The following is a 23,251-nucleotide window of genomic DNA, read 5'->3' on the forward strand; positions in this document are numbered from 1 at the left end:
ATACGTGTCGAATGAATCATTGATATTTAATACGATTTCCTACTTATACACTTATATATTTATACATAATTATCCTGCGTCTCGTATTTTGTAGAATATTATTAAACCTACTCGCTCAATGTAATCTGGGCTAATAGCGTTAAATAACAGAGTCGATATCATAACGAATTTGCCACACTGGATTGAAATATTAAACCGTACCAGGCTATCTCGCGAAAACGCATCACAGATTAATTAAAATTTCCGCCGTTTTATCTCATAAACAGAGACTGACCTAAACCTCGAACGTTGCGGCGTGTATGGTAAAGCAACGGATGGTTAAGTTGCTTAACTTAGTTATGGCTAAATGAATGCTGGGGAGCATTTCTATGATCGGTCGACCCATCGAATTGAGGGTCCAATTACTGATAGTTCCAGATCTTGCAACCTAATCAAATTCAATGGAAAAATAGACCTGGGGCTACCCTTTCCATGGGTTGTTGTCGAAGGGACATTACGTGCTGGATGGTAATGACCCTCCCTATTGCTCTCACGTTGGCAGTGCGTAGTTGGCGATAGACCGAAGGGGACGCGTGTGTTTGAAAACAACGAAAAATCATCTAGGAAGCTCGTTGTTTCTTCAGGTATGTAAATGTGTCGTTATGTTCGTATTTTATCGAGAAAGAGAACAAATTAAAAAGGGAGAGATTTCGTGTAAAATAATACATTTTGATACAAAGATACCTTTTGTTTCATATATTCCCTCATATTTACCTCGGATAAATAGGCAATAGAAGTTGGACGTTATCGAATACATGGCCGGGTCAACTGGTTCATCCAACAAGTTTGCTGCACGTAACGATAAATCGATTTTCTCACGTGTTAGAATAATCCGATCACCGGATTTATCGGATAAAGAAACAGTAGCGGAGTTCAAAGACGAATGTTTCACTGACCGAAGGTATACATTTTCCGTGAAACGAAGATGCGAAAGTTCACCGAGTTGCCGAATAAATATATCACCGACATTGGCAGTGTTCTCCTCGAAGCCTTTGGCTTCTATTCTCGGACGAATCCGTGGTGCATCTCGTTTTACGAACAGAAATAGCCGCTAGTATTTTACCTTAGCTAAGAAGATTTTATTAAATCTTTTACTAAATATTTCTTTTGAATCAACGTAAAATTACCAAACTTACTCGATTTTTGAAACAAATTTTATTCACTAGATAACATTATCAGCTTACTGCTGTTTGTGAGTAAGAAGCGTAGTGAACAATTAACTGTATATATATATCTATGTAAATAATTTTATCACCGAAGGTTAAACGGTCAAGAGAATATGACCAAAGTATGTAAACATTGACGAATATGAACAAAGCATCGTAGACGCGGACAACCGGATCTGTGTACAAGAATTGTTTTGTCCCGGCAGTGTCAGCTGTAATTCGATTACAAGCTCCGCTTTCGGAGCAGTGCACGTGCCTCATGTACAAAATATGCTAATGCTACGTTTGGTGTATTTGCATTAAGAAGTTCAACTTCGATATTTGGATATTTGGATTGGTCGACGCAAATTTGGAGAGTGTCACGTATCGAGATCGTCCGAGCTACGCCGGAAGACCAGCGGAAGTAGGGATTATATATCCTATCTGTCTGTGAATTTGTTGCGTGAATCCACACACGGCACGGTAAGTTCACAACTCGTCATCTGTACACCAGATAGATATTGGCTACTTTTCAATCATGCGTGTCACGTATCGAGCTTCAAGGTGGCAAGTCTCTTAGCAAGAGGGGTGACGATCATTCAGCCAACGCGAAACGTCGCTATGATCAAGACGTTCGTGTTTGTTGTTATGTTAAATAGTGACACTAGCATCGACCGAATACCTTCGACAGAAAAGTCGAGTTTCGCATTCTTTTGGAAATTTTGTTATTCGACCGCGTTCGGAAACGTCTTTAAAACAAGCACGAGGAGAGAGCTTCGACTAAACTCTAAACGAGATTAGCCTCGATTGGAACGATAGAGCGCGATCGAATGCGGTGATCGCATACAAAGCTTGAATACTAATTTTCTTCGCTATATGTTTACTTGACGTTGTTTCAGAAGACTATTGCGTAGGAAAAAACCATGATATGTCGCGTATTTGATTTAGCGAGCATTATTATTCGATCGAATCTAAAGAGAACGAACGTTTATACAAAGGGGAACAGGGAACACGATCACCGTTCGAATGGTTGGACCATTTGCGTAAACCGCTCGGTTGAGCTAACTGTTCGTGTTATCCGCATTTTTTTCCCAACACTTAAATAATTGTCGTGCAACGAGCGATAACGTAATTGTACAAACTCAGTCGAGTGCAACGTATTATTTTTTATCTTCTTGCGTCTCGAGCAAGCTGTCCTCAGCATGTGTTCCCTGATTGATAAAAGATACAACTCCATTGTTGCGTCGATTACTCAATACTTGTATAATCATAAAACTATATAAGACGGCGTTAACTTATATAAGTTAATTACCGCTCAGTTTTGATTAAAAGTTACGAATTGATCGAAACATTGATTAATCGGTATTTACACGTACAAACGATGCTCTTATTATTGTCAAACGACTCGTATAGTGTTACGAAATAAAAATCTCAACGTGAACAGGTATTAAACGGTACGTGAGTCTACCTAGTACATTTGAAATAATCATACTTCCGCGCATGGATCGATTCGAAGGCGTATCCTGTATAATTATCCGCGTAAATCTCAATTAATTCCAGGGCATGACAGAGGGTTCAATGGTAATCAATACATTTATATGTCAGTTAATAGATTTATTACACAGAACATGTTACACTCCGGTTTCAAGGTAAACTCGCATGAATGTCACTCTATATTTTATGCCATAGATCAGCTGATTCAACGGTATATCAAGAATCTTTTAATTACAGATATGTATGTATATAGAAAATATATAGGGTATGAAATTACGAATCATAATGTGTACATTGAGGATCTCGTCTATATATTTGTATTTCGTATTTTGAATAAAGGTTGCACGATAATTGTTAATAGATGAGCAAATGGTTTGAAGGAAAAAGAGAAAGAAAGTCATCTTGACTTTATGAGTCGTAACTTTTTAAAGCAGGTACTCTATACTCGAGGTAAATTTACATGCAATTATTGCTACTTTATTCCGATTGGTTTGCCACTTACGGATCTGGCACCGCCTCTGCCAGTCGATAGAGAATCATTTATGTGTACACGTAACACGTATCGTGATCTCTTAACGGATGGATGATTAAGTTGCGGCCATGTATATCACTGATCGATCGACTAACGTTAGGAAGGGATTATTAATGAGCATTAAAAATCTATCGCATAAATCGATAATGTGTATCGGTCAGACCAAGTTGAATTCAAAATTTGTTATCCTCGATGAAATAGAGGCTCTTTTAATCCTTTGTATAACATTGCTATTGAAATTTATAATATCATTTTTTCTGTAACTTATACGGCTTACGTTACTCAATGTCCTAAATAACGGTACATTCGATACGCGTATCCTTCTACGCCTCTCGAGCAATTCAAGTTCTGATTGAATAAAGAGACCCGATCTATTCGCGTCTAAGAAACACATCAATGGTATAAATAATTGCATCAATCATAAACGCAACGACACGTCGCTGACAATAACACCTTTGAGATAAATCAATGTCGAATAATTAATTCTTCCGTCGGTCTACGCGATTTTTCATATCGCCACCTCCTTCCCCTTTCATCTTTTTTCAATGGGATCACGCGATGCAATGGCTGCACTTGTTCCAACTTGTTTGCACCATTATCGTTTCATCTCGGACTAGTGGCGAATGATTTGTAACAAATTTGCTCAGGAAAGCGTAGAACGATGAAAACACACGATAGAAAACACGAGAAGGAAGATATAGTGAAAAAGGTCAACGTCGTCTGACCACGGTGATCGTTAGCGGTTTAACACCTCCTATCGAATCCGGTTCGAAAGGATTCCTAGAAGAAACGAACGATTGTTATATTTCATTGTCGTATGCGTTAGCGATCGCCTCGTTTATCAGGCCCCGCGATCAAAGGCTGCAGAAACCGGTGATTGTATTCTCGTTGTCGACCATTACAGAATACCTAGTAATGTCCATCGGAGGTCCGATCGAAAGATCACCGGACGATAGACAGGATGTCCATGTAAACGCCTTTAGAAAAATGAAAGAAAAATGGGTCAAGAACTCTAACTAAGCTTCACATTGTTACAAAGATCTTGAAGGCTGCGAGTTACTATCTTTTTTTTTCGTTTTTTAAATTCAATATGACATCGAAAGAGGATATGGAACGATACTCGATGCCCGGCAACTAAAAGTCGACGTCATTGAATGCCACCTAAGGCATGGCTACGGTTCTCTTCGCTGACCTTCGCGGGTTTAGATCGACGACAGTTCCGTGACCGGTCCAGAGCACCTTTTGCGTTTCGTATAATTCAGTGGAATTGCATAATTCGTGGGTAAATAACCTCAGCTCCGAATCCGGTTCGCGCTTCGTGATAGATTTCTTTTGTATCGCTGAGACAAACGGTGGTCCACGTGACCAGACATTTCTCGAAGCGGAAAGCCAGCACATTCGATAATCTACATCTTGAAAGTTTGAACAGTGCCTCCACTAGCCTTTGATTTGTATAACAGTAGATCGACGGTAGGGAAGAAAAGGACGAAGGGACGACGTAACACGCGAATCGACTTTCAATTTCGAAAGACGGTATTAAAGTTCGAGCTATTCGATATCTACGCGTGCATTGGCAATCGACACACAGGCCCCTTCCTTTACATTTAAATAAAACCGCGATATCTTTCTATTCTACGCGAACGTTTTGATCCGTACCAAGTGAAATAAAAGCGAAATGTTCGAGAAGATACTCGGTGATTTTCCGAAACGAATACGTCTTTGCGAGCTTAATCGGTTTTCAGTGTCACGAATGTCTGTCAACACGTGAATGACGGAAGTCGATTTATCGGCAAACGTTGTCCAATTATTTTTCGATTTTATCTATTGCCGCATATGTACACTGAACTTGAATTAAACACCTTGCGCCGAAGCGGAAAAACTCGCTCGTCCACCGACGCAAATACTACTAAAAGATTTTTAATGTGAAAGGAAAACCAATTGGAGCTTTCTGTACGCACGAAACTGTTATATTTCCGTGTCACGTTGCAATATGTACACGAATCATGAGAAAACGTGACATTGTAATATTGTACGGGATATTATTGCGTATCGCGGAATGTCATGGCAGCTTCGAGGATAATCAAGTTAGTTAATACCATTCATTCTTATAGGACCCTATCGTGCGCCAGGGTCTTATGATATATCGCTGAGTAATTGGCGTAAGTAGTAATTTCACTCTTTTTTTAAATTTCTATTAAACGTCGATCGCGTGTCTCAGGCAAACATGGACATGTGTTTAACGCATATTATTTTTTTGCTTTTTGCTTTTCTGAATCGATTCATTTGCATAAGCGATATTAAATGCTAGAACCTGTACAAATGTATCTGAAATATTAGATCTTCCCTCGGTTGTTGCGTCCGTGGTAAATTACACACGATGGAGACATCATCGATAATCAAGAGACTTGAAAGAGGAACTCGCGCGACTAATTATTAGCGGAAAGAACGGAAATACGTCGCGAGAGAGATGATCGAACGTGTACACGAACGTTATGTAAAGTATCCTTTCCAATTCCTAAAAGATGCATATCAATCTCGCTTGAAAAATCTTCGTTTCCTGGCAAAAAGATCGATTGCTTAAGCGACAAACTATACGTATAACGAAAAAATATAAGAATAGAAAAAATCGAGCGAGTCACGCTGTCGATCAAATGCCGATATTTCTGATCGTTAAGCATCCCAAACAGTATTCGTCTGTCCCTGAACCTGTAAGAATGGCTTTTGCCTGTACTGAGAGTATATAAGACTGACGACGTCCTATCACAAAGCGCAGTGTTAGATTACCACCTCGACGTCAACAACGAGCCTCGCGTTATTGACAAACTCGCCGGTGTTTCTACATTCAGTGGTCAATTGAATCAACAATTGTCATTGTTTCGAAACGATATCATCGCCCAAATTTTAACAAAACCGGTTTCGAAAGTATAAGATTCACGTTGAATATTACATTATGGAAACTGCGCTATCTACGGACTTGGTCAATCCTGCTCTTAGCGATGTCGGCAAGAACCAGACCACTTTCGCGAAAGATGTGCCGAAAATGGTCAAGTATACGGTAAGCTGGCAATATTTTTCGCTGCGAGATTCGACGATATTGCATTGCGATAAATTTTACTAGCGCGATAGTCTTTTTCGCTGTATCCGACCTGACTCGATCATACGTTAATATAGTAGATTTAATAAACATAAGATTTTTCTGTACTCGTGTATAAAGTAATACGAACTTAAGCATCACGTTCTCGATAATATTCGATAATTTTGCCTATATACATTGGGTATCAATAACTAATTTAAAAAAATATCTACATTGAAATGATTAAATCGCGAAACCGAGAAAATGTACAATGTGGTAATGACAGCATACTATTATCGATGAGGATTTTCTTTAATATCCTGTACAGATGGTGGAACGAATTCTTTTACAGCGAAAAAGACGTAATTGTGATTCTGGAAATCAAAACCTACTCAACTTGTATTAGCTGTTACGAATCATTGCATCGAAATAGATTAACTGTAATTCAGCCCTCGCCAAAGTTGGTCATTGATGATCAAGATAAAGCGTTGCGCAAATAAGAACACATCGCGAATTGCTGCGTTAATTGTTGCGTGTGAAAGCGTTAATTCAATTCCCGTTGTCGTGAAAACAATGAATTGTTATTGTCCTGGTTGCATTAAGTTACGTTTACTTATATATGCATTGTTGCACCATACATCGCTATGCAGAATTCGTGCAATCAGATATGCTGCTACTTTGTCTAACCAATGATCCAACTACCAACTATCAACAAGCGTAATCGAACAATTTATGCGAATCTTTACACATTTGCAACTTTCGTAAATCTTTTCTAAATTTCTTGTCTGCTTCAGCTAGCTGATTCAGCGAACAGCGAAAGAATTGGCATGGACTTTCAGATTGAACTAGTCACTAAAAATGATAAGCTCAGGGTACTTAACTTTCTCAGGAAGTTCTTCTTCAGAGACGAACCGCTCAATCAATCGGTCCAATTGCTACCAGAAAGAGAATACACTTGCCGCGAATTGGAGAATTATAGCCTAACTTCCTTTGAGAACAATCTCAATCTGATGGCAGTCTTACCGAACGGTACTTTAGTGGGTGTAATATTAAATGGTAAGAGTTTGATCTATGACTATCGAATATTAATAATGTTTTCACTGTTCATTGGGGTATTTACGCGAAAGCTGCTGAAACCACGATTGTGTTACCCAAGATCCTGATATATCTGGGTTAACAACACAATCGGGTACCAAGAACATTCTATTTTCAGCAGGAACAATGATATGCTATGAGCTAAAAAGTTCCACGAATACAAAGTGGTGACAAGTCGGTCGTGATGAATAATTATTCCTCGAGTTTGTATATTAAAGTGAATCTAGGGTAATAGGATGAGCAGATACTTTAAAATAGTGTACGAAATATTCGTTCATAATCTTTGGAGGCCATTGCTATATTTACGAGACGTATCTTGTTTGAGCATCTAGCAAGTAGTCTATTGTTTAATACTACTAGATCGGTACTGAAGATAGGAAGAATCGTATTGAAACACTCGCGTGATCTTATGATTATGTATTTTACTGAGGAGTTAAATTTAAATGAATCAAATTAAAAACAAAGAAAAGATTCAAAGAAAAATAGTAGATACACCTACTAGTTAACGTTACATAAATTGTTGTGCCAGTATCGAACAAGCGTGAGACTTATTAATCGCTACCAGTTGTCGCAATCACAGTAATTAGATAATTCTATCGACAGATCTAGTTATCCATATGCTTATTCAAATAAAAAGAATAGAGCTAAAAATATATAAGAGAAATTACAGCTTCCTATATCTCTGTTTTTTTGTTTTCGTCCATAAACTTTTTGGTGTAGACCAAAAATACTCGGAATTTCAATTGTGAAACTTAAACAAGAAACATCTTTGTAGTCAGTGTAAAAATAATTATATTTTAAATGCAAAGCCGATGTTAAAAAGTTACTTTCGACATGTAAATTATTAAGGCTGAATTACATCAACTACCTGATATTTATGGAATATAATTTATGCAACACATTTAGCTTTATAGACACATCATAATAAATTAAACAGTTACTACATAAATTAGAGATAAGCACGCAAATTCTGCGTAGGTATAATCGATAAATTGTGCTTGTTAAATGTAGGAAAGATGGATCCTCCAAATGACGAAGAACCACACTACGTAACTACGTGTCGAAACCAAAAATTCAAAAAAATTCTTCAGTTACTGCATTACGTGGATCGAAATGTAAATCGCGATGACAAATTTCGAGGGTTGGATGTCTTGGAAATTAAAATAATTTCCGTAGATTCTGACTGGCGAGGCAAAGGCGTTGGCAAAGCGCTTCTAGAAAGAACACTGTAAGTCTCACTTTGTTAATTAAGTCTATGACGAACACAGTGAATCAATCGCAATATCATTTTATTAACTAAAATATTGTTATATATAATACCTTATTCAAATAATATTTAATGATACTTAACTGTATATAAATAATTTACTCACGAAAATTTGTCTGTAGTGAAATTGGGAAAGAGAAAGGCTTTCACGTGGCACGTGCCGACTGCTCGTCCTGTTTTTCTGGGAAACTTTGTGCACGAATGGGCTTTGAACGAATATACGAACTTAAATATGCGGATTATCTAGACGAGGATGGTAATCCTGTATTTACCCCCGCATTTCCACATACAGAAATTGTTTCGTACATTAAGAGATTGTGAAAAGTGTCATGATACGTATTTGAAATCAAGTACCTGTTTAAAACCGAGTATAATTTTTAGAAACGCACTCCTATATTTACGTTATATTTTTCTTATTATCAAATATCTGTACAAGTAATACATTTCTTTTCTGAAAGTTTCTTTTCTTTTATAAACATTTATTTATTATTTTTCTACGAATTAATCTAATATCTATAACTATTTCATTGTGATGCTATAAAAACTAATTGTGCCAAAATGTCAACAATAATAAAGTTTAAGAAATAACACGCACGTTATGAAGTACACTTGATTTAAGCAATAAATGAATATTGCATTATTAGCAGCATAAATAGATATATAAAAATTACATGTCGTAATTTTATTGAATGTGTTTAAAATATCTATGAATTTGTTATTATTCCGTTGTAATGAATTTATACACAAAAATAAAAATGACATATGATTTGTATGTAAGCATAATTTCTATTATAAATAATTTTTTCACCTATAAATACAATTTTTTAAATTTAAAATATGACCTATTTCACTTAAAAAAATAACATTTCATAACACATCTATTATTTCATGTAACGCATTTTATGTTTTTGCACAGCAAAATTTTTAAAAATTTCTCTATGTTACAATATGTAAGTCCAAGTAAATACACTTTCACATGTGTTATTTATCATCTGTAGACATGATACGTTCTGCCATCATTTTTTCTAACATTTCTAGCTTCTCTTCAAATGTTTTATTTTCATACTTTTTATTACTGTTCTCAATCTCTAGCATAATCTTACCACTCTTTCTTAATGCTGCATCTTGATTAACATTTGACCATATTATAACACGCATCACTTGAATTAGTAATCCTGTAAACACTAGGAATATCCATAATATAATTGCTTTTCTTTTCTCTGCTTCAGAAGGTTTTCTTCTATATGTTGAATAGTACATATCATATGCATATTGGTGACGATTGTTAGACCTGAAAATAAATATAATTATAATAACGATTAAAAATAATTTTTGAAAATAATTCTTAAAATAAACGTAGTTTCTTGAAAAATATACCCAGCATTTTGATAATAGTAATTTTCACGAATATTATTCTGCTTCAAATCAATATCATAACTATGTTTGCTCTGTTTATTGCTTAAAATACTATAGGCTTCATTTATTTTCACAAACTCATCATGATTTCCCTTATTGCCACAATCAGGATGCACCTAAAAAAATACTTAAATTACCATTTATTTGCTATATACTTTAAATATTTTAAAATACCACGAAATTAAACATAATTGAAAAAATATTTGAAAAACTTAAAAAAATGACTATACCTGTTTAGATAATTTGATATAAGCGTCTCTTATTTCTTTTTGGGTTGCATTTGAAGAAATATGCAATACTTCGTAATAATTATATTTACGTCTTTAAAAAGCATACTTAACATTAACTGATGGATGTATATACATGATGAAATATGTTATTTTCAGATTCTAACCTTTGATAATTATAATTTCTATAGAAAACATGATTTAATATAGGTACTTCAAATTTATACAAACGAAAAATTTGTGCCATTTCCTCAAAATCTTTTCCGTATATAATTGCAAACTTAAAAACAATTTAATGTAATTATACGTTAGAACACTATTATGATTCTACGACATTATTGAACTGAAGTTAGTAATGTTATCATAAAATTATATCGATGACGTTAAACTTTTATACCAATTAACTTCGCCATATTTTTTTTTAAATTAACGTGTAAAATGAAAATGTTAAAAAATATAAAATAAATTATGTAATAACACATTTAGATATCAAAACGTTATTTCCAAATGAAAACGGAAACAAGACCAAAAGATTCATGAATTAAATATTTATTAAAACCAAATTCAGTTTTTATAATATAATAACAATTTTCATTTACGTTTGGTGTATAGTATAAAATATATTACAATATGTATACAAGAAACATCCTTAATTATATAATAAGATAGGCCTCAAGCCCAGCTCGATGTCTATGCATTTCAGGTTTATCATATTACGCAATTTATGCAATATTTATTATGCGTTTTGTATAAGCTCTATTATTATCAAAAAAATTATTATGTACGTAATTTATATTGTATATCTTATGTACAAATTGTACGTTATGACAATGAATTATAATGCAAGCCTTTATTAAAAGATATGAGATTAACTAATAATGTATAAAACCTTCTTGCAATTTTATAAAAATTGACATGTTACTTAGGTTTTATCTGATTATTGGCTTGCCACTGTAAATAATACTTTGAGTTCAAGTGCATTGGCACAAATAATTTTTGTTTTATATTATATGTTAATTATGTATCTATTTTAAATGCATTATATAAAAAACATACATTCAGTTCGCTAAAGAGTTGCAATGTAATACATTAATAGAATCACATTCTAATAAAATCTCTTATTAAAATAACGACTACAATTTGTAACTTCAATCAAAATATATAAAAATTTTTAATTATATTGCGCGCATATACGCTATGCATTTTTATTTTTTTATGTTTATGTTCTTAGTTCAATTTATAAGAAGATCGTAAACGTATTCAAAATTTTCTATAATATTTGTTTACGAATATCTATATACGGTCTTCTCAAAATTCAAGATATACATATGCATAGGCAATAGAATAATTCACTTTTTTTTTTATATAATTTGAGATAGTTTCAGTTTGCAAGAATTAAATTTGTCATTTGCTAGTAGTAAAATATATACGTGTTTGTGAAGTTTTTTACTGTTTTTAACAATTTAAATATGAAGGCAAGTTATTTTTTTTCAAGCAATCTGAATGCTTTCAAGATCACTACATATTCAGAGTATGCCTACTCGTTCTTGTTTTCTTGTAAAGGGACATACGGATATTTCGGAAAATCTACAGCATCTACTGGATTTTTAACTTTAAAACTAGGAAATAATCCCGTCATACTAGTTCTAGTATTGTATCCTTTGGAATAACCGTCCCAATGATTTCCAAAAACTTCAATTAAATCTCCTACTTTCAATTCAATTTCACCCTCCTTTCTCGGCTTATGATCTAGAATAGCTTGGTGAGGGTGCGGATTTTGTCCACCATAATAGTAAATATCATCTAATGACGCGAAACGATTATAAGCGTCTGGATAATATGTTTGCATTAACTCATATGCTACACGGCACACTTGAGAACTGAATGTGCACACCAAATAGTCACATTCAGATAAGAGATGTATATCGATAATTATTCCTTGTAAAGAAGAATCGGAATATCGTTTCGCAACTGAAGCTGTCTCTGCTATTTCTGGGTCTCCTATTATTTCATAATTTGAATAACGATTTCTTGCCGTTGTGATCACTTTTGGATCATCGCTCGCTAGAAAAACTCTTCTCACTTCTGGTTTTGGTTCAAGTTCGTCGAAATATTGTTCAACTTTAACCATATATTCGTCTATATCGTGATAAGCAGCTTCAGTACCAACTTTATCCGTTCTTCGTACATGAACTCCAACAATAGGTTTTTTGAAACCCAGTTTTTCCTTGGCATTCTCTAATGTTCTTTTCACATGTTCTTGAGGTCGCATTAAATACTTTAAAACTTGTCCTACCCACCACACTAAGGGATGGCCATGAAGTTTCTCTAATCTTGAAGCTAAATCAGCTGGTACACTGGGTGGTTGAAACCTCGGTTTTGGATAAACATTATCCACAATTGGCAATGAAATGACTTGTTTAGATGAGTCACCAGGCCAGTTAGCATGTGATGCTCCAATTGTAGATACACAAGTCTCACTAAGTGGTTTAAAGACTGATTCCCAACCATCTTTGTGATACCTCCAACCTTTAGATCTAATTATTAATGTTCGCTCTGTACCATAAGCAACTAAGAAACAATATGTAATATGATGAATCTAAAACACAACATAATGTACAAAATTTCATTTATAATGATTTATATAAATTCTTATATTTTATTTAAAATAACTTTTATTTACCTGACATCCAAATCCACAACCTTTGTTTAAACTGCAAACCAACTTTCTTGCTTTATTGCAATCACTAGGATTTTGTAAATGCCTAAATCTTCTTTGTACAAGATCAGATAATTCTTTTGCTTCCTTTTTACGCCATTCATCATAGCCATCTGCTTTCATTAATTTATCAATGTCTATTATGAGAGATCTTTTATGATCCCAAACATTTCTTAATGTGTCCTGTATTTTTTTTTCTCTTTGTTCATAATTAAGTTTATCAATAGTTTTCCTAAATTTACTTAGTTCTGCATTAATATAATACCTGTTTGAAATATTAAAGTATCACATGTAACATTCTCATAGTTTCATATACAGTGACAAACTATACCTTAGATGCTATATTTACCATGTCTCTTGAATATTATTTCTTATCATTCTTCTTAATTCTTCATATTCAGAAGAAGGGACACCGTGCTTAATATTATCCTGATGATCCAACAAATCATCATAAAGAGAAACTTTCTCAAGTTTTTCTTGTATTGAACCTAAATGGTCTCCTTGAATAGATTTTGATCTTTCTCTGGAAATTACGTTATCCTGTACAACGAAAAGATCACAATGCTCTTTGTTTTAAACTTCAAATAAATCTGTCTGCTTTTATAATTTCTGGTATAAACTTACCCTAAAATTATATTTTTTAATGCTTCATTTTGTCTCTTAAGGATTTCAAAATCATTAACCATTTGAGCTAAACGTTGAGCATTTTCTTTATTTGTAGGACTCTCATTATTGGATGATAAATTATTAGCCTTAAAGATATGCGATACTGATATTATTAGTACCAAAAGCCATGTAGCTAATAATGCTATTCCTACTTTCCCTAACCAACCAGGTCTCCCTGACCAAAATGTTGCCATTTTATATTATGGTAATATAATTATATTATATTTGATGAGTTGCATTACGTCATCTATAAATGTAAAATTATCACTCTTTTAATGGAAAATTTTATTACATGATAACTGTTATGTAACAAAGGTGGAATATTAAAAGTACGTTGTAAGATAGTATTTTGTGAGTACAGAAAAGAGCTACTTGAACTCCTTTATTAGGCAATTAAGAAATATATATTGTAGGTGTAACTTCACAATAACAGTACAAATTATCCTCAATAAAACTAATTTATCAGTAGGAAGTATGAATGTACAAGGTAATACATAATGAAACAAAGTTAAAAAAAGAGGGGAAAAATATAATACAAGACATATTATTAAATTATCATTAAAAACTTGACGTTAACATGTTTTTATATAAACCACGAATAATCTTATGTTGACGAATTGAATAAAATATCAATCTTACCGTGTGCTTCAGCATTCCTATAAAAAGATTTCAAATATGAGATAGTGAACATTCGTTATCATCAACGTAATCATAGGAACAAGTTCTTTGCATTAAATTGTCAAATTTTCTTTCATGTGCGGGTACAGTCATTAAACACTGTTTCATGTGGCAAGCGGAGACAGTGTGAGTTACAATTTACAATTCTTCCGCATACATTATGAACCGTTTGCATTGGAGAGTTAAATACTCTAACCATAGACTCTAACCAGTAGCTACATTGGTTTTACGGTATTTAAACATGAATTTCTCGAATAAAATTATTACTAGCTATTTGTCCACTTAACAAATTAGCTACATAATATCATAAAACATATGAAATATTTTATCGACATTATTACACGTACATTTTCAAATTATCCTCCAAACTAGACAATTCGATTAATATTTAAGAAATCGATCATATACAAGTGTGAACAATTAATTTTAAAACACGACTTTTATACCAGATGGCAGTAAATATGCTACGTTTAAGTTTAGCATGAAACATCGCTATCTATTCGTTGCATCCATGATTTTGTCGTATAACCTAGAATCTTGACACTTTAAGTACGGCGTTGTGTAAATGTGAAACGGACGATTAACGCCGAACAAAGTCTACGAACTTTTGTTTAAACGTTAGTTTTAGTGTTATTAATGAACCGATTGCTGAGGTGAAAGTAAAAATCAAGTTGGAAGTCGCGATTAGAAAAAGCATGAAATTGACAGAAATAACGTATTGGTTTGGTATCGTGTCGCGGTATTTCTAAACGCGGGTTGGTTCTCTACCCTCCCCTCCCCTCTTGCCCTCCGAATCCCTTCTGAAAATCTCGTAGCATCCTTGCGCGCGAAACACGCGTATGCCGGTGGACGCACATTGTGTGCCAGTACTTCGATGTACATACCTGTGAATAGTGTATTTTAAGCTTTAGTTTTACGGGATGAGCGTGTGAAAGACCGAAGCGTACATAGTAACCGTGAAAATATCGAGTAGTATAGAACGAAACGAACGATATTTGTCAATTGATTTCGACTATAGTCATCGCAGTAATTGAGGTAAAGCTTGTAACGTAAATCGAAAGAGGGAACACGTCCATTATTGTACCTGGCATAGTTTCGGGGGAAAGGGATTTGTTAACATCAACAACGATACAAAGAATCTAATTTTGCGAATCTTTTGGTTCCTCCCCCTCTCTACTTTCCTACCCTTAATTCCCACTCGTCCGTTGATGAACAAGCAGTTGTCGTTTTTTGCATGTTTCACTTTTTTTTCTTCGGCATCCCTTCAGTTTCATTCGTCCGTCGCTAAAGCGGTTGTGTCGTTTGGTAAAACTCGAGGAGCCGTGTAGACTTAAGTTGCATTCAGTTCGACAATTCTCTTTGTGTTCTCTTGTTCCCCGTGTCCGGCAGTGTTATCAAAATTCCGGCAGCACCGCTGTGTTCCAGCTGCCATTGCTGTACTGTCTAGCGTTCAATCACAGGCATTCATAAATACTATTCCATTTAGTGATTATTCTTGTTATCGTTGCCGTTCTCGTCGTCGTGGAAACAATGAAGATGTCACATTGTTAAGAGTCACACGTAGAACATGCTCGCAGAACATACATAGCGGGTGATTTTACCTTTAGCTCCAGACGCCGGTTCTGAGCGAGCTAACCTTCACAGTGAGGGTACCTCTTATCTATTTGATCATCGTTCGTCGGACCTGAAGCAGTGGTACAGATTGACAGAACGATGAAGTGGCTCGGTGCGAGTAGCGCTGGTGCTGCGGGTGAACCGGCACCTTCTATGCAATTGCACCATCCTTCCGCGAATGGACACATACCCACAGTAAGCACTTATCTTAATTTTTTTCTAGTTTTCTATCTCGTAATTAGTACACCGTGTAAAACGATCTAACGTTACAAAGTTTTACTCGGATCGAAGTGTTCATAACCTATCATTTCATGTGTCTTCTAACTAAAATATTATTTTTCAATCGTTACTCCAGAAATTTACTATTGTACTTATTTATTTTTTATTTAGTATATTATTATCTAACGTAGAAAGTTCTATTCTACTGTTGAAACATGAGAAAACAGTCCTTTATATTGTTCATATGCATAAATATTGCATATGCTTATGCTTTGTTTAATCCATCATGGCAGGATATTGTATAGAAATGAAGATGTTTTGGTTGCATTTATCAACTTGCTTACTCCAGTGAAACAAGACTAATCCTGCATATGTTGCTAATTTCTTTGAACTGTAGGAATAATTATATGTGTTTTAATATCAAAAAGAGATTTTATTGTTTTATGTTCCTATTAATTTTCTGGTAAAACATGGATAAAATACTAATATATGCATATTTAAGAGCACTGTGATACCATGATTGATTAAACAGTTATGACGTATTTTATAATATGTACATTAGTTATTAACAATTTTATAATGATATCTTTAATAAATTTGATATGATAATCCTTCTTTGTATGTATACTAGTAAACAATTTTCAATAATTGTAATTTTTTTTTAGTATTAATTGTAAAATAATGTATTGATTTATACATTTTAAGTTTGTGTCAATTCAAATACATCGATTTAAACTTGGATTTTATCTGCAAAAGTTATTATTCATTTAATATAACTATAAATTATCTATGAGAGTAATAAAGAAAATTTGAAGTAATGAAATAATTGTTTATTAATAGGATACAGAACAATGTGGGCAAGTAATGGCTGGTGGTGATAGTATGCGTATACAACCTGGTCAAACACATCAAATTGGTGTGAATAGAACTCAAGATGATGCCATGGTTGGTTACGTATTTCAACGACCTACAGAAGCAGAATTCAATGCCCAGTCTTCAGCTTTCCAAACAAAACAAGCACCACGTGCTTGGGCCCTTGCAGATGATGCTATTATTGATAATGTAAGCATGCAAAATATTTTTCAAGATACATTATACAATCTATTGTAGGAGAGAAAAGAAATTTGTAGACTTGTGCTTTGATATTCCAAAAGTATTATAGATAAGTAGCATATCTGTTGCTTTCATTTGATTACAAATTTAAATGATTTATAGAATCCAGAAAAATGGAAATATCCCATTACTAAACTGAGTGTACCACAACAGAATCAACCACAACAATTGGGTCTGCAAACTATGAACAATGTTCATTTACCTTATGAAATCCATCCAATGCAACTTAAAGTAAGTTGTATATTATTTAATATCAAGATTAATGAAAAAGATATTTTATGATCTTGTACTAATATTTGCATTTTTTATTTTTGTGCAGAGTGGAGCACCAGGAACAGAACATTTAGTTTACCTTAATAATCAAATGACAGCACAGCAACAAGTTGCCCTCTTTCATCATCAACAGCAGCAACAACAACAACAACAACAATTCAGAAATGGCCAGGTAAGCATAATTATCATTTTTATAGCTTTAGAATATATTAGAATTAGAGATGGGATATTTGAGATATGTTTATTCAATGTTTTAAATTAGTGCCATTGAATAGAATGTCTATTTTTGTGTGTGTGTGCGTGCGTGCGTGCACGCACGCGCGTATATTTATTTATTTATGAAGATATGTCTATATACAAGAAACAATGCATTGAAATACGTATCTCTTTCCTTGTCCGTACTATTGACCACTATTTTTCCGTTATGTATTTGGCTTAATATTGAAATGCGTAAAGTTGTGACTGTGATATACCAAAATTTTAATTTCAATGATGCTGTCATATATATCATATCAAGAAAAAAATTTTAGGCGTTTTTATCATAACTTTCTCAAAATTTACTATATCAATAATATTTAAGTTTAATTCCCATGTCGTGTAATCAAGATTGATAAAACAGATTGATTTTTGAGTCTTCTGAAACATAAAACTAATTTGGACTATATCCAAAAAAAATATCTTCGATATTCTTTTATGAAAAAATATTTTATCATTTAACAATTAGCCGTTATCGTCTACTGGTTCATAGTTTCGTGTTGTTGTTTATTATTTTTCGATGTAACTAACGCATTCGATTTAGTAGGAGTTTAAATCTTGTACTACTGGTTTAATTAGAGAATGTCATTGACATTATCGTTAGTAGTTATCAATCGACTAAATAGGAAGTTTAATCGATGCGTAGGTCTCCTCGACAAAACAGTGTCAGGGCCAAAATTTGGCGATTCAAACTACGACATTTAATTACGTCGGAAACTAGTCGAAACAGATTTGTATTTTAAAAGAGCATTCGTTATATTATTTATTTTTTCATTACAATTTTCAAGGAAATATTCTACTACATTTTTAAATATGTGTTCATTCTAAATAAGAGATACTTCATTATAATAATGATGTAAACTGTAATTTTCAATTTGCCCTTTACGTGTTTTTAAATTCCTACTTTACTCATTATTTTTTTCCTCGTTCAAGTTTATTTTCGTAAACTATAGCGAATGTAGGCATTTCTTAACGTTAATGGCTTTTGTACACGGTAAATTGCATCGCATATTTTTTTTATCGTTATACTTTCTATCTTAATCATAGATGAAATTTGTAGAAAATAGAGAAAAATGTTTTATTTTCTAGTTTTCTTTACATATATTTGATATATTTTGAGAATAATCTGTGATAACCGAATAAGAAACAAAAATTTATTTCCTCTAGTTAAGATCATCTGGCGTTGTGTTAAAACAGTTCTTGAAAATTCGGAAACGTATATACGTTAGGTTTGGGATAGTATTGTCCTTCATTCGTGACGTTAATACTTAGTCAGGCCAGGTAAATTTACTAAGCACAATCAAATTTTCATCCGGTCGTCGTGAGAGGTCGTGCAAAGTAAAAAGGACGATGATTGGTCAGTATCTTTCGCCAAGCGGAGAGTAATTGTCAAAATGCTCGGTAGAGGGCATACCATTCGAGCGTCGTTCTTTGTTTCGGTTAAGAGGGCAGTCTCTATCGAAGAGAGAGGCCGGTTAACGAAAATTCGAGGAGAGACGACAAGTAAGAGCATCGTGACGCCGAGCGTTGTTTCAACGCCCGATAACGACGCGTCTTGCGATATGTCAAGACGGACGTGAATTTAGGCAAGAACACGTAATCGACTTACTCCCCCTGTAAATAAATAAACGCGTATTCGCGGAGTGAGTGTGCAAAGTGCGCGAGAGGAGAAAGGAGGTGGAGGAGGTGGCGGCGGCGGTGGCGGCGGCGACGGCGGCGGCGGAGGAGGAGGAGGAGGACGAGGAAGAGGACGAGGAAGAAGAGAGGAGCATAGGTAGCAGTGGCAGCATCGAGGCACCCGAGGTGTCGAACTGTTTGACAGGCGGCCGAGCGCTTTTCTTTCTCTCTCACACTGCCGTTCGTGGTGCTGCGATTTGTATTGTTCAGCGGCGGTGTGGTGTGTTCCGTTTACGAGAGGTCTGTCCGCGTTCACAGAGGAAAAACGAACGTGAAAACAACCGGGAGTGGTGTGTATTCAGTGCCGGCTGAATCGGCGTCCGCGCCCCGACGCCGCCGTTCGACGCACGATTCACTTATTTTTCAACAACGTATCCTCAATATTCAACGAATCTCCTCCAAGATAGCCTCGTCTACCGGATAGTGCGTGTTAAAGAGTGTGTGTTCGATTTTTCGTTCGCGTTGTTGGTGTACTACGGGGTTAACGGTGAATCTCTCGAAGGTGACGCGCCGTGCCGAGGGTACCTTGGAGACGGTGGAGAGTTTCGGTGTAGGGTACGGCCAGGGAGCAGGTACGAGCACAGGCGACTGGATGAAACCACCGGGGGATCTTTTCCTTTACTGCGACATGAAGGATTTGGGGGCCGACATGGTATTTATTTCAGTTCAATTTCACTTTTTTGTTTTCAAGTTTTTCGTATTTCTGCTTCTCCACGCGGCACGAGTCGCCGAACATTGCCAATTTGTAGGTTATGTTTCGAAGACTTTTATTCCACAATGGAAACCTCCATGTTTATGAAGCTTCAGGGGGAAACTTGACTTGGTTGTACAAATCACTGTTGCCGCTCATGTATCGTAACTTAGTTAAAATGGGTATTATTCGTCAGAGAAAGCCTTTGCAAATTTGGAAACTTTATATTATCACGATTTTATTTTATTTATAACCTTTTTATTGCTCATCTTACACTTAATGAATATAACGAATACCGTGTGTAACGGTGTATTTTTATCTTGTGTCTCGTTTTCCTGTTGGCGTTGTTTTTGTTCATCGTTCTTTCAGTAAAAAAAATATTTCAATCAATGGTATTAAATAACGATGAATTTTTGTGTTTACTCTATTTAAATATAGTATAACGTCGTAGTGTATCTATCAAAATGTTTTGTGTTTATAGTTTCAAAAAGCACCCTTTTGTTAAAAATTAGTACAACTATATTTTCATTGTTACTTATGCAGTAATTGGATTGACAAGTTTATATTGTCAGACTAACATTCATAAACAAACGAGTACTTTTATATTATTAAGTTTTATACCTTTCTCAAGGATACTTCAAACTTTTTATGAAAAAGCTGATAGCTTCGGTTCATGGTAGGTCAAAAATGTTTTGTTCTAAAAGAATGACTTTAACCTTTTTATTCAGTTTTTATTCATCATTGATGTAATTACAACTCGTAAACAACATCCTTGCTATTGTTATTTAAATGGATAGTTTTGCAGAAAACGAACGAATTAACGATCATGTTTAAGTGGTGTGCAATCATTAGGAAAGCACTTCTGCATATTGCAATACGTTAAATTATAACAACATCGGTGCTCTCTTTTGCATCGATCCTAGATTGTTTACTACGATCGAAATACATTCGTATACATTCATAAGTACATACTTGATATCGCGTAACTATCAAGGTAAAATTTTTCGAAACTATCTACAAGTGAAGTTGATGAATATCGTCAAACGCCGTAAAAAAGAACGGATGATCTGAATCGTAAGCAGGGATAGTCGTACGAACGTGCTCTCGCATGGAGGTATCCGACAGTAACTCAGCCAATCAAGTCTTCGAATTCGCTTAACCTTGTAATATAACAACGAACCATTAGCATTACCTTGTACCTTAACGACAAAAGGATGGCAAGTTTTCGAGCCGTGTTTATTGTAATGGGAACTAGACAAAACAGTTGGATTTCGATCGGTCGTGTTATAAAATCATTAAATAATTCAGGACTGTCTCGACGATGGGAAAGAGGACTCGTTGAAGAAGAGGGGAAACTTTCTCAATGCGATAGCTGTAAATTTGGATCCATGGAGCGCTGCCGGCACGTTTCAACCATAGAAAAAATATGTACCTAGACGTCCGAACTGAATCTTTGCAGCGTTCCGCTCCTTCAATCATTTCTTCATTGTTTATGTCCTCGAACTCTACAGTAAAACGTTCGGAGTTCGGAGTTTTATCCTTCCTCTCTCTCCTCTCTCTCCTTCTCTTTTCTCCTTACGCTCTTTGTCTTTCTTTTATACATAAGCGAGCAAAGCGGAGGTACGGGAGAATGTTCGCGTTGTTTTAGGTTAATGTACTTTCGCACGAACTAAGAATGTTTCACGCGGTTGAATTGTATTGTATAATATTAAAAACGTGTTTCGTCTTCTCAGAGGATTTCTTCGTTTTGGTCCGATTATCAATCAGTTTGTTCTTTTCGCATATTAGATTATGAATACCGTATTATGTCCGTAGCTATTCTTTTTTTGTACGAGGGCCATGTTGTTTGGACCGGTGCCATTTAAATTTATACGGCTTTATGTTTTGCATGTTTCCCCTTGCTTGTGGTTCCCCCTTTGGGTGCACCTAATCGATTGAAACACTGTCAGGGTCTTCTCTGGACTGTCGTGACACATGTGAATGGTGCGTGTGCCGAAAAACTCAATGGAAATTTTTCACTTTGATGTTCGTCGTTCATGGTTTACAGTTTGGTAATATAGGTCTGATAATATCGTGACGATTTAGCCATTTCGTTTTAGAATTCACGAATATAATTATTCAAAATTACTTTACATAGTTTCAGAGTATATTTTCCTTTGTATATCGTAGTAAAATACCTTTACCAGTCTTTCTACTCGATTCTTTACGCTGACGGCGAATTTCGTTGCGGAACGTTTCATTCGAGTCGCGTCGAATGTTTTTATTTGGCTTACCGACCGAGACGCCGACTTGGACGAGCTCCCCTCGAAACCGTGTGCATTAACGATACTGCATTGATAAAATCGTAAAGGATAAATACATTTATCCGTGAGCCAGATGCACGATGCCGCGCTTCTCTTGCACCAATATAAACGGCAAATATGCCTGGAGGTGATATTGATTTGCGTGAGTCACTCTATCTCTTCTAGTGGGTTCGAGGTTCAGGTTTGACCTTACTTGCCACAAAATGTTTTCAATTAGCCTCGTCATTCGCATTTCCACGCTTTCAATGTACATATATGTAGAATCCGTGTAATTTGACTTTACAAATCTCTGGTAAAAATATTACACGCGAAACGTTTTGTGATGTAGAATGTCCCGAAGAACGTTGGTAGTATAATCCTCATGGATTATGGACGTGTACACTGTAAAGTATTATACATAATGTTACAACATAAAAATATCAGGTTGTCACCTCGTTGCAGCGAACTTTCTCTTCTCTCTGGCCGACAGTAACAGATGGTTATGGATAGTTATGCAGTTAACGCCCACGGTTCGCAAGCCTCTCCACGATAATCATTACACAAGATCAGTGTCGCTCTTCGATTATGTTGCATCCGTGCTTCTCTGCAACGCGTTAACTCTCCTTTGAAAGAAACAGTAAACATCTTAAGCAGAATCTATCCAAGAGGCAAGAACCGTTCTCCATTGTCTTCTCTATTTTTGGCGGCAAATTATCAGGCTGTTTCCTTTTTATCGAAATTCTCGTTTTGTAGTCGCGCTCCACGAGAGTCTCGTC

The 23,251-nt window shown here is 35.1% G+C and overlaps 4 protein-coding genes across 10 annotated transcripts in view; 2 read left to right on the plus strand and 2 right to left on the minus strand.

Moving 5' to 3' along the window:
- The first annotated feature begins 488 nt into the window (after positions 1-488).
- On the plus strand, positions 489-9,428 carry LOC132908781 (arylalkylamine N-acetyltransferase 1-like). 4 transcript variants are annotated; one of them, XM_060963115.1, is made up of 5 exons: positions 537-623; positions 1,300-1,667; positions 7,078-7,339; positions 8,390-8,606; positions 8,768-9,428. In XM_060963115.1, exons 3-5 carry the CDS (start codon positions 7,111-7,113, stop codon positions 8,964-8,966), a joined length of 645 nt encoding a protein of 214 aa, XP_060819098.1. In that variant the 5' UTR covers positions 537-623; positions 1,300-1,667; positions 7,078-7,110; the 3' UTR covers positions 8,967-9,428. The 4 variants fall into 4 exon arrangements, with proteins under 4 accessions (XP_060819097.1, XP_060819098.1, XP_060819099.1 ...); XM_060963116.1 differs by having other exon boundaries at positions 608-623; positions 1,412-1,667; XM_060963114.1 differs by lacking the exon at positions 1,300-1,667 and having other exon boundaries at positions 489-623.
- Positions 8,835-10,708, minus strand: LOC132908784 (chaperone protein DnaJ-like). Of its 2 annotated transcripts, XM_060963122.1 has the most exons (5): positions 10,456-10,708; positions 10,292-10,382; positions 10,023-10,177; positions 9,749-9,936; positions 8,835-8,999 (listed from the first exon to the last, which is right to left on the minus strand). In XM_060963122.1, the coding sequence occupies exons 1-5, from the start codon at positions 10,533-10,535 to the stop codon at positions 8,992-8,994; spliced, it is 522 nt and encodes a 173-aa protein (XP_060819105.1). In that variant the 5' UTR covers positions 10,536-10,708; the 3' UTR covers positions 8,835-8,991. The 2 variants fall into 2 exon arrangements, with proteins under 2 accessions (XP_060819105.1, XP_060819104.1); XM_060963121.1 differs by lacking the exon at positions 8,835-8,999 and having other exon boundaries at positions 9,412-9,936.
- A 113-nt stretch (positions 10,709-10,821) lies between these two features.
- Positions 10,822-14,877, minus strand: LOC132908769 (alpha-(1,6)-fucosyltransferase). The gene is made up of 5 exons (XM_060963095.1): positions 14,313-14,877; positions 13,632-13,920; positions 13,357-13,530; positions 12,972-13,272; positions 10,822-12,887 (listed from the first exon to the last, which is right to left on the minus strand). Exons 2-5 carry the CDS (start codon positions 13,865-13,867, stop codon positions 11,826-11,828), a joined length of 1,773 nt encoding a protein of 590 aa, XP_060819078.1. The 5' UTR covers positions 13,868-13,920; positions 14,313-14,877; the 3' UTR covers positions 10,822-11,825.
- Positions 14,878-16,025: 1,148 nt separating this feature from the next.
- LOC132908758 (pumilio homolog 2-like) overlaps positions 16,026-23,251 on the plus strand; it is a 63,299-nt gene continuing 56,073 nt past the window's right edge. For 2 of the 3 annotated variants that reach the window (XM_060963069.1, XM_060963071.1), the window contains exons 1-5: positions 16,026-16,160; positions 17,025-17,246; positions 17,400-17,528; positions 17,617-17,742; positions 20,005-20,154. In XM_060963069.1, the coding sequence (XP_060819052.1) occupies positions 16,065-16,160; positions 17,025-17,246; positions 17,400-17,528; positions 17,617-17,742; positions 20,005-20,154 (723 nt within the window). In that variant the 5' untranslated portion in view covers positions 16,026-16,064. The remainder of the gene's footprint in view (positions 16,161-17,024; positions 17,247-17,399; positions 17,529-17,616; positions 17,743-20,004; positions 20,155-23,251) is intronic. The other variant, XM_060963070.1, reaches the window with a different exon arrangement.

This window comes from Bombus pascuorum, chromosome 7 (genome assembly GCF_905332965.1).
Source record: "Bombus pascuorum chromosome 7, iyBomPasc1.1, whole genome shotgun sequence".
NCBI classification, from domain to species: Eukaryota; Metazoa; Arthropoda; class Insecta; order Hymenoptera; family Apidae; genus Bombus; species Bombus pascuorum.